The following is an 11968-nucleotide window of genomic DNA, read 5'->3' on the forward strand; positions in this document are numbered from 1 at the left end:
ACTGCAGAAAGTTGTTGAGAGAGCAAAGACTCCAAGGTAATCAACCGAAGAAGGATGGAGAGACACTAGTCACTGTTACAGGAGAAGTGGTGCTCTGCTCCACCGAAGAAGAGACATGCCTTCATATATTAACCCAAGATGTTGAGTGGGTAGTCGATACTGCAGCATCTTACCATGTCACTCCACATAGAGGTTTCTTCAAAACATACAAAGCAGGAGACTTTGGTACGGTAAAGATGGGAAATTCCAGTTTCGCAAAGATTATGGGAACTGGTGATATTCAGGTAAAAATGAATGTTGGTTGTACAATCACTTTGAAGGATGTCCGTCATGTTCCAGATCTTCGGCTTAATCTACTTTCGGGAGAAGCCTTAGACAAGCAAGGCTATGACAACTACTTCAGCAAACGCACATGAAAAATGACAAAAGTTGCCATAGTTGTCTCCCGAGGACATATTTTAGAATGCTATACAAGACTCATATGAAGATATGTGCAGATAGCCTCAATATTGCAGAAGGAGAGACATCTCAAAATCTGTGGCACCAGAGACTTGGTCACATGAGTGAAAAAAGGATTGTCCACTTTGGCAAGGAAGAAGCTTATCACTATTTGTAAGGACGTTGCGCTAAATCCTTGTAGTCACTGCTTGTTTGGTAAGCAACGTAGAGTCTCCTTCAGCTCCTCTGCATCGAGAAGATCAGAGTTGCTTAGTCTGGTGCACTCTAATGTTTGGGGTCCCATGGAGGTGGAATCATTAGGTGGCAACAAGTATTTCTTAACCTTCATTGATGATGCTTCTCGGAAGGTGTGAGTATATTTCTTGAAGACAAAGGACTAGGTATTGGATTACTTCAAATTGTTTCATACCATGGTAGAGCGTGAAACAAAAAAGAAGCTGAAATGTCTCTGCTCAGGTAATAGAGGCGAGTATACTTCCAAGGAGTTCGATGCCTACTGCAGAAGACATGGCATTCAACATGAGAAGACGGTCCCTCGCACCCCACAACATAATGGAATAGCCGAAAGAATGAACCAAACTATTATGGAAAAGGTCAGAAGTATTATCAGTATGGCTAAGTTGCCAAAGCCATTATGGGGAGAAGCTGTTCGTGTCGCCTGCTATTTAATCAACAGATCACCGTCAGTACCGTTGAATTTTGAAATTCCAGAGAAACTGTGGTCGGGTAAGATTCCTTCCTACTCTCATTTAAGAGTGTTCGGTTATTTAGCTTATGTACATGTATCCAAGGAGCTCAAACAGAAGCTCGATGCAAGATCTATTCCATGCATTTTTATAGGATATGGAGATGAAGAATTCGGATACAGATTATGGAACCCGAAAACAAAGAAGGTTATTAGAAGCAGAGACGTAGTATTCCATTAAAACTAGACAATGGAAGACATTGAAAAGCCCAGAATGTCTCCTAATTGTAGTTCTAGTGCCGAGAATTTTGGTCCTAATCCAGCACCAGCACAAATAGCCACAGAGGATAATGAGGTGCATGAAGATATACCAGAAGCAGACCAGGAGGAAGAAAGGGATATTGAGCAAAGGGAGACTCAATCCTCTTAAGCAGTTGCAGGGCCATCATAGCGGTCAGATGATGGTACACCTCTTGAAACCGGTGGTTTGCAAGTTCAGAGATCTAAGCGAGGCCCAATTCCATCAAAGAGATTTCCAGAATCTGAGTATATTCTGCTTACTGAAGAAGGGGAGTCAGAGAGTTTCCAGGAAGCTGTTTCTCATCAAGACAAGAAAAAGTGGCTACAAGCAATGCAAGATGAGATGGAATCTTTGCAGAAAAATCATACTTATGAGTTAATTGAGCTTCCAACAGGAAAGAAGACACTAAAGAATAAATGGGTGTTCAAGCTCAAGAAAGATGGCAGCGGAAGGATGGTGAAACACAAAGCCCGATTGGTGGTCAAAGGATTTCTTCAGAAGAAAGGAATTGACTTTGATGAGATTTTTTCACCAGTGGTAAAAATGACTTCAATTCGAGTCATTTTTGGTTTAGTAACAAGTCTAAACCTAGAGCTTGAACAGATGGATGTGAAGACAGCATTTCTTCACGGTGATTTACATGAGGAAATCTACATGGAGCAGCCAGAAGGATTTGAGGTTTCAGGGAAAGAAAACCTCATATGCAAGTTGAAGAAGACTTGTATAGCCTCAGGCAAGTACCAAGACAATGGTATAAGAAGTTTGACTCATTTATGATGAGTCAAGACTATAAAAGGACTGCAGCAGACCAGTGTGTTTATATTCAAAAATTTTCAGGTGGAAACTTCATTGCACTTTTGCTATATGTGGATGACATGTTGATCGTTGGACAAGATGCAATGAAGATTAGTCAGCTGAAGAAAGAATTGTCTAAGTCCTTTGACATGAAAGACTTAGGACTAGCTCAACAAATTTTGGGAATGCAAATAATTCGAGACAGGAAGAATAAAAGGTTATGGCTATCTCAAGAGAATTATGTTGAACGGGTGATAAAGAGATTCAATATGGATAAAGCCAAACCAGTCAGCATTCCACTTGCAAATCATTTCAAGTTGAGCAAGAGATTGTGCCCCTCATCCAAAGAAGAGATAGAGGAGACGGATTCAGTACCATATTCTTCAACGGTAGGAAGTCTGATGTATGCAATGGTGTATACCAAACCAAATATTGTTCACGCAGTAGGTGTTGTGAGCAGATTTCTTTTAAATCCTGGAAAGAAACACTGGGAAGCAGTCAAATGGATTCTCAGGTATCTTAAAGGTACATCGAAGCTATGTTTGTGCTACGGGGGAGGTGATCCAATCTAAGAAGGCTATAAAGATGCAGATATAGCCAGAGACCTTGATAATAGAAAGTCTACATCAGGTTATCTCTACACTTTTGCGGTGGGAGCTGTGTCATGGCAGTCAAGATTGCAGAAGTGTGTTGCTTTATCCACTACTGAAGCAGAGTACATTGCTGTAGCAGAAGAGGGTAAGAAAATATTGTGGTTAAAGCGTTTTCTCACAGAATTGGGCATCAAGCAAGAAAACTACAAGATACATTGTGATAATCAAAGTGCCATGGATTTGTGCAAAAACTCAATGTATCATTCCTGTACAAAACACATTGACATCCACTATCATTGGATACGCAAAGTAATAGATCAACAGTTGTTGAAACTGATGAAGATCCACATAAAGGAGAATCCAGCAGCCATGTTAACAAAAGTTGTTGCTCAAGAGAAGCTGAAGCTGTGCAGAGACATAGTTGGAATGGATGGCAGATGACCATCAGTTTAAATGTGGCTGGAGGGGGAGAATTGTGAAGTCCAGCCGCACTACACTGCACCGACAGTGTGAAACCAGTAGCTCACCATTTTTGACAATGGTCATTGCTGCATTTAACACTGAACTCCAACTTACTCAACAATTTTGGGCAATGTCAGAAGGCCGATGCTGAACGTCAGAAGAGGTTGAAAATGGAGGACATGCACCGAATTTGTGAGCCTATAAATAGGCTCCATCCCGTTGCATGCAAGCCAAGCCAAGCGGTGCAACCTTAATATCACCCAAGTGAGGAGTGTTGAGAATAGTGTTTAAGTTCCAAAGAGAGCTTGAGAGAAGAGTGAGCAATTCCAAAGAGAATTTGACAGTAGAGAAAGAGGTTCCACGAGAGAAGTTTTTATTTTTGTATTCTATTTCTAAGAGAGTAATATAATTCTTTTTATTTTTCTTCTCATATTTTTTATCTAAAGTAGTTAGAGAACCACAACAGAACTTGCATATACAGTAGTATAGATACCTTTTTGTTGAAACCAAAATATTTTTAGTTTCTCAATATTATATTTAAATATTAAATTAAACCATTTGCAGATTATTTCTTAATAAAAAAAATATATAATATGATAGATTGAGGATTGCATGCAATATGTTAAACAATATAATTTTTAACTACATGCCCTTTAAGTTATAACCTCTTCATATTTATAAAATTAGTTTAGTCCAACAACATAACTATAGAGAGCTTTTACGATATTTTAAAAATTTTACGCTCATAGTTTTAAACAATACTATTATGTAGGGAACCATAATTGGTCAACAAACCTAGCTAGGCAAACGATTGATTTGGTCACGATTAGTTTTTCCTAATTCTGAATATCAAGTTAACCTAGAATCTGTTTTGTTCATATTAATTTTTTATTATTTTATTTATTGTTTTTCTCTTGCAGGGGCAACAATGAAACTGCTTCTCTTATTAATGATATTACTTGATTAGTTTATAAAAGATTTTCAAGTGATATTATTTGATTACTCATTATTAAGTGAATGAATTATTTTACAAATTCTTGATTGATAACACCTTTGGACAGAATATGCTGGCTGCCACTTTAGTAAAGATAATGACAATATCCTTGCCCAAATGGTCGAAAGGACATATTGTTCATGGCAAACTTATGTAAATTTCAGTTTTGGCAATGGGTTTTCAAGGTAACAAGGTGGTACTAGAACTTTTTTATAGCGGATCGATTTTATTTGGAATCCATTTGGCGGTTCATTTTGTACACTGCTAAATGGATTTTTTACTTTTGTGTATTTCCGCAAAGAAAGTTGTAGTGCTTTTGTTAGAAGCAGCGAGCAGTGTGTTAGAAAGTTCTAATGTGGAGATTATTTCTATATGATTATTAATGCAAGTAACTATACTATTGCAAAGTGTGTCTTTGTATGCATGTAATCTATAAATTATTTCTTTTCCTACTTTGAAGGACAAACATTGTGTTGCGCTTTTGAACCAACTTCTAGAAGTTTGATGAGACGAAATCTACCATGTCAATTCCCAAGATCGAAGAAGAATATGTAGCTCTTTCCATAATCTTAGTGCAGTCATCTCCATGAGTCTCTGAAATATGTATGCACTCTTTCATGATGCCAGCATATTAACTTTTCTATCACATTGTGTAATTAGTCCATGGATTTTCATGATGGTATTATCAGTACCAGTTTTCTGAACTTGAAATTTCCAAGCTTTGTTTAAGCTTTTAGGATCTTGTTTTCCGGATGAGGAAGTATTAAATAATTTCATGTACTATAATCCTACCCTTTTCTTGTGTGTCAATGAAGTGGAGATACAGATACAGATGCAGTTAATGTGGATGTTTTATAGTGCCATTTTGATGCTTCAAATAACTTTCAGAACAATGCTATGCTATTTTGATGCTTCAAGAATATTTGCATTATTCTAGTGTGGCTTTTAAGCTATCTGTGTAATAACTGAACCAACAATTCCAATTGTTTCATATCTTGGATCATATGGTTAAATAACATAAAACTACAATGCAAAATCATTTCGCTTCAGGATCATATGCAACGACTTACTGAAGGAACCAAGAAAATAACAGTGTGCTTTCCAAAAACAGAGCAACATAAGTAACAGGCAACCATAAAACTTTCATTCCAAAGGTTATGAAGTTCGGTGATTCCAGTTTTTGCATATTCACCTTGCATATGTTACGTACATGACACACCATCAGATTTGTGAACAAAAAGAATCAATAGCAATGGCACTCTATCTTTCTAATTTAAAGGAGTGGGAGAGAAATATATACATACACAGTTTAGAGAATACCCCGTATACTAAATGATGAAACAAAAAACTATAATATAGTAGATAGATATGACCTTAATGAGTAGCATAGGGTGCGTTTGAAAGTGAGTCTTAAAGCTCTAAAATGTTATCAGTACTTTCAAAGAACTTCCTATATACAGTTTTCGACAAAAAATAAAAAAATCATGGAAGCAATTCTCAGTGATTTTGTTTTAGAAAAAAATCACTTATTTGATTTGATTCTTAAACAAGCACCAATTAAACGATTCCTTAGGAATCACTTACTATAGGAGAAGAGATTCCTGCATAATCATTTCCAGACATGCTCTCGGTATAAAGCAAGTTATTAGTTTGGAGTTTGCACCCCTAAATTTGTGGAAATTAAGAACTTTTAGATCTTCTTAAAGCCCATTTTTACAAATATTTGCAAGATCGGTATCAAATAACTTGACAATTTCATTGTCCTCTAACCACATAGATTCTATGATTTTGCCAAATCCTATGTATAGCACTCTGGTTTGTAATAATCCCTTGACTGGATACACAAATATATGTATATAAAAACAAACAAGTTGAAAAGTTGAGAAAATCTATTCTTAATAGAATTTGAAAAAAAAATTAAGGTCTTTGGTATGAGTTACGGTATGAAAATGAAACATAACCTCTGCATTAATAGGTGAACATAACAAAAACATTAGCAGATCAAATAGTTTTAAAGCATAAACTTCAAACCGATTACCAGTGTAAGATTGAATTTGGAACATCATTGACTATGTCGAGCAGAGGAGCCATCAACAGAAGCATCATTGCGGGTTTTTTCAGTTGATTGCTGATGGATCCGAACGATCACCATATGGTCCATAAACAGCTATATTATCGGCTCGGGCTACTTAATTTTATCCTATAATTTAAATGAATAATTTAACATTTAAAAATTACAATTAATTATCAAGTTTTAATATATATATATATATATATATATATGTATATTTATGGAAAACATTCTAGTCATTCACTTATTTATAGCTGTAGTATACAATAACATTATTATTATTCTTTTTATTATTAATATTACATTTTTTGTGTTTTGAAATTCATTGTTTTATCTATAAATACGTAGGAAGTTGAAAAACATACAGTATTACAATCTTAATCTTATCTTTATTCTAAAAGATAATAAGTTTTATAAATGTTAATTAATCCCTTATCCTGCTGTTAAAGGTGAATTTTCAATATTTACGGAACACTATCAATGGAAAGAGAATTTTTTTTTTCTTTTGATATTATGGAAATAGTTTCTCAAAAAAATTTATTGAAATTTGTTCATAGAAAAACTAATTCAATAAAAGATTATACAACTAGTAAAAAGGGACCTGCAATATCTAGTACTCTCTTTCTTTTGAAGCTATAAAAAATAACACAATTTGTATTTTATAAAACATAAGTAAAGGAAGTGCCCTATTATTCAATTTGTGTTGTGTGGTTCATTTCAAAAAGAAAATTATTCTCCTATGTTTTTTAATTATTTTTTTTAAATTTATCTTTTCTTTTGAGAAACATATACCTTTTGGTTACTGAAACTATGTTCATCTAAAATATTATTTAGTTTCTTTAAATAAAATATTTTCTTTAAATTATCGATTTAAATTTATAAAAATAAAATATTTTAAACATATATTATTTCTTCAAGCTATCTATTTGAATAATAAGAGGTTGTTTATTCTAACAACAATTTTAAAACAATTGGAAGTTAGAGATACATACAGCTCAAAGTCAATAGTGCTAATGAGTTCTCGTAAGGTTCATTTTGAAAGTGTCAAAGTTTTGAGAACATTTATTTTTAGAATTTATAATCTGATTTTTTTAATGAGGATAAACTTGTATTCAATAAAATATATAAAACTAATTTTTCAAAAATTGAAAATAAAACTTTTTTTGAAGGAACACTTTCCACAACACTTTCTCACATTATGAAAATTAGTTTTCCATGAACCTACAATTGGTTGAAAATTACCCAAACATATAAAATTTTCACTTTCCCCAAAACTTTCCTATTTCGGCTAAATTTGATATTTCCAAACCATGTCTAAGCATATTATAGAAGATAAATTGTTTTCATTCCAATATATAATAAGATAACATACACACGCACATATATTATAGAGAGAGAGAAAAAAAAAAATCAATCAACTATAACATAGTGTATCATTTTGGACCATATATTTTTATGATTATGACAAGAGATAACCAAAATATTATTCCAAACTGAATTCTAAAAACTCAAATTCAAGCTATTCCAAAGAAGCAATTATATTACTCCTGTAAAATTCAATTCAATTCAACTAACCAGTGTGGATGCAACTTTATACCTCTAACTTCATATGGTGGACAATTTTATGCAAACAAAAAATTTTCAAAAGGCAATACCACAAAAGATCTGTAGTGAAGTCTATCATAAATAACCATTGAAAAACTAAAATTTAGATTTGTTTATTCTTTAAACACAAACCTATTAATCCAATTAAAACCAGATTTCTCTGTGATACTTTTTTTTTTTTAATCTTACAATCATGGTAGTAAGATTCGAATCTGGTTTCATGAACTTTGTTGTAAGAGTGGCTTTCTTATAAAACTTCTGGAATTGTCTAAATTCCAACATTTGACGAAGCAAGGGCAAATTCAAATTAAAAATTGGAACTTCATAATCAATTAGACCACAAACTATTATTCTTCTAAGAAGAACTACTATATACTTAAAATTTGTTTGCTTCCCTGTTGTGAGTGCCCAAACTTACATAAATGCACCATGAATTGTAACTTAGCTAATAGCTAGCTTGGCCAAATTTCAACATGTACCTTCAATTGATTCCCATGATTAATGCTCGACATGGAAAATCTGTATTCTGATACATATAAACTCACTGCTTATTGAGTTCATTATCCACCATAGTTTGAAACTTGGAAAATTTTATGATGGTAAAGAAAATTTTATATAACCAATACAAATTTTTGGTTCCAAGTAGTATAATTAATAATAGTACCGCAATTCATGATCAATTCTACTATGTACATATGATAAGTCAACAACCCCATAGGGATGAGAAGAAATTGTTTAACTTGGATTCATAGTGCTTTAGGAATAGTAAGCCCTTCTTGGAATGTGACTGTAATTCTCTTGGCTGCCGCCCCATTAGGGCGAGTCCATGAATATTAATTGGGTGTCAAGACAACCTTGACAGCTTTCATATTGAATAAGAATTGAATAGTAAATTGTACTGATGCTCGTTTGTCTTCAATTTAGCATTTCATATTCCACCGCCTCAAATTATACATAAAAGTTTTTAGACATTTCATGCTGACAAATGGATCCTCTGTGGTGTGCTAAAATATGAGGTACAGTGGATATTGACACAGGGGACTACCATATATATTACTATTGACCAGTTTGTTTTCTCTGGATCTGTTTAATTTCAAGCACTTTATGTTACTTTGAGTCAGCAAATGATAGATTGATATATATATATATATATATATATCACAAAGTGAGGTCCATACAGCTCTGTCTTTGTTCGCAGCACAAGTCGAAGCCTAATTGGCTGCGACATAAACTTGAAGAAATATGCTCTTTTGTTACTATACACATCAAAATTGTCATATAGTTTTTGGTAACATTTTTGACATTGTATAAGTTTTCTAGATGTGTTTCCAATGCACAATTTTGCATTTATGTGTAGAGTTTCGTTTTGTGCATTAGGTCTCAAAGTACACCTAGAAAATATTGAACTTATAGTGTGACACACAAATATAATGGACTGTATACAATGCATATAATACATTAGAACTTAAAAATAGAGAAGTTGAATTGCCTAAACATGTGATTGGTCTTCTGGTATTAAAGGTTGAAAAAAGAAATATAACATGTGAAAAAGGTATATAGGTTGCATGTGTCACTATATCAAGCAAGTTTATATAGATGCCAAATAGCATACATGCAAATGCAACTCTAAGATGATTAATGGAAAATTATAATAAATTAGATTAAGAATTTGCATATATATTCCATGATCGCAGTTGAAATTACTTCATGTTGTTATCAATCATATGAAAGTGATAAAAATAAAATTTATGATTTTACAAATAAGATAAATATACCCCAATGTATTTTGTCACACATTGCAGATTTGTCAAAATGGATGTTCAACTTTGGTGATGTTCTACCCCATAGTTGTGTGCGCAATTCTAGTCCAATTTCCGTGATACTTGAAACAATGGTTTCCTTAACTAAGTTTCTATCATAAAAGATGAAGAAATCATGATTTGGTCCGAAGCATTCTCCTAAAATCACTTGAAACCACAATAACATCATAATAAACCCTAATCCTGACCATTGTGGCTTCAAAACCAAATTTCTCCCAACCAAAAAATCCCCAGAACCTGAAATTAGACTCGTTGGAAAGCTCATATAATAAGCTACCAAATGAAAAAAATCTCATCGAAATCTATGAAGTATAGCTCAATTTATGCTCAAATCAATCCAACACAAAAGCACACCTCTTCCAAACTATGAACACCCTTTTTATCCCAAACCCTCCCATCTATACCTCTCCTATCAAACGTTGTGGAACGTCGATACCGCAACATCCAAAGGCCCACATTTAAACTTACCCACGGGAGAGATCCGTGTACAAGGCCTTTCGACCAATCAGCTTTTAGCTTTCGGATATCTTCCTCAGGCACTTGACTATTTAAAGCATTCCATTTCCGTCATCGTCTCACAACCGAAATTATCAGTAAACACCACCTTAGCTGTGGATCTAAATCTCTCCATCTCGTCGTTCTTTTTAGTCTTCGTATCGCATCTGATACTAACCCTAGATCCCTTCTCTCTCTAATGGCCTCTGAAGAACCGACTGTGGCGGCCGAGACCGCCCCTGAGCCGGCCAGCACAAAACCGACCGAAGATAACCCGCCGGTCAAGGGTGGCAAGACGAAGAAAGTCAAGGAAGCCAAGCCCAAGAAAGCTCCGGCTCCCAGGAAACCCAGAAACCCTCCTTCTCATCCTCCTTATGTTGAGGTATTGTTTCCTATTCAAATGTGGCGGTTTGTTTAATCTGTTTCTCTCTTCGTGTTATTACGATTTTTGGATCTGATTATGAATTTCCGTGTTGTGTGTCAGATGATTCAAGATGCGATTGTGACGCTGAAGGAGAAGACTGGTTCTAGTCAGTATGCGATCGCTAAGTTCATCGAAGAGAAGCACAAGCAGCTTCCACCGAACTTCAAGAAGCTTCTGCTCTATCAACTTAAGAAGCTTGTCGCTGCAGGGAAGCTCGTGAAGGTCAAGGGCTCCTTTAAGCTGCCTCCTGTGAGGTCCTCTGCGACCAAGTCTTCGGCGCCTGCTTCTCCGGCAAAGAAGAAGTCCGCGGTTTCTGTCGCCGCCAAACCGAAGGCAAAAGCTTCGGCGAAACCTAAAACTGGGAAGACGACCAAGTCAACAACGAAATCGCCGGCCAAGGCCAAAGCTGCTGCTAAGTCCAAACCCAAAGCAGCCGCTGCTAAGCCTAAGGCTGCTACTGCTGCCAAGCCCAAAGCTGCTGCTCCGGCAAAGACAAAATCAGCTTCTGCTGCAAAGCCTAAAGCTGCTGCCAAGACAAAGACTGCAGCGAAGCCGAAGCCCAAGGAAAAGCCGGTCAAGGCTGCGAGAACCTCGACGAGGACAAGTCCGGGGAAGAAAGCCGCGCCTCCTAAGTCGACGCCGAAGAAAGCCCCAGCAGCTGCTAAGAAGGCTCCGGCTAAGAGCGTGAAACCGAAGAGCGTCAAGTCGCCGGCTAAGAAGGCTCCGGCGAAGAAAGGAAGGAAGTGATAGAGGAACAGGAAGATAGCATAGTGTTTGTAGGGGTAGTCTTGTAAATCTGTTATCCTTGTGGGTGTATTTAGACCCGTATACGCCCTCTGAAAAATATATCGGATTTTATTTTTTTTATTAAATTTTTATTTTCTTGTTTTTGGAGTTGGTTCTTTTTTCTTTTTTCTTTTCCTTTTTTTTTTTTCGATATAAATATTTTCTTTTAAGGAATTTGGAAACAGTTTGAGATGTAATATCCGATGAGTTTAAAAAGCTTTTGCTTCGCTCTTTAATCTGACTCTTTGCAAATGTAATCTCTGCCTGCAAACCTGTGGTTTTAAATACCAAGCTGTGTGTGCGACTTCTAGGTTTCAGATTTGCTCTGAAAATGGCCGAAGCGTGAATAGGGTATTGGGAGGGTTCAATTTGTGGTTCCTGATGGTCGGCGAGGTAGGGTTCTTCATTGAATCCAATCGCTTAGATTGCGTGTAAAGGAAAAGCTTTGCGTTTTTAATACGCTCGAAAATATTGGTTG

General features: G+C 35.5%; 1 protein-coding gene across 1 annotated transcript; it reads left to right on the forward strand.

Annotated features, from left to right (window-relative positions):
- The first annotated feature begins 10346 nt into the window (after positions 1–10346).
- LOC107425932 (histone H1) lies at positions 10347–11594 on the forward strand. Its single transcript, XM_016036002.4, has 2 exons — positions 10347–10662; positions 10765–11594. The coding sequence occupies exons 1-2, from the start codon at positions 10480–10482 to the stop codon at positions 11449–11451; spliced, it is 870 nt and encodes a 289-aa protein (XP_015891488.1). The 5' UTR covers positions 10347–10479; the 3' UTR covers positions 11452–11594.
- Positions 11595–11968: the final 374 nt, after the last annotated feature.

This window comes from Ziziphus jujuba, chromosome 9 (genome assembly GCF_031755915.1).
Source record: "Ziziphus jujuba cultivar Dongzao chromosome 9, ASM3175591v1".
NCBI classification, from domain to species: domain Eukaryota; kingdom Viridiplantae; phylum Streptophyta; class Magnoliopsida; order Rosales; family Rhamnaceae; genus Ziziphus; species Ziziphus jujuba.

Bases quoted from the DNA above. Each gene is read 5' to 3' on its own strand.
- LOC107425932 (XM_016036002.4), top strand. From the start codon at position 10,480: ATGGCCTCTGAAGAACCGACTGTGGCGGCCGAGACCGCCCCTGAGCCG. The intron at 10,663-10,764 runs GTATTGTTTCCT...GTTGTGTGTCAG, and splicing joins CTCATCCTCCTTATGTTGAG to ATGATTCAAGATGCGATTGT.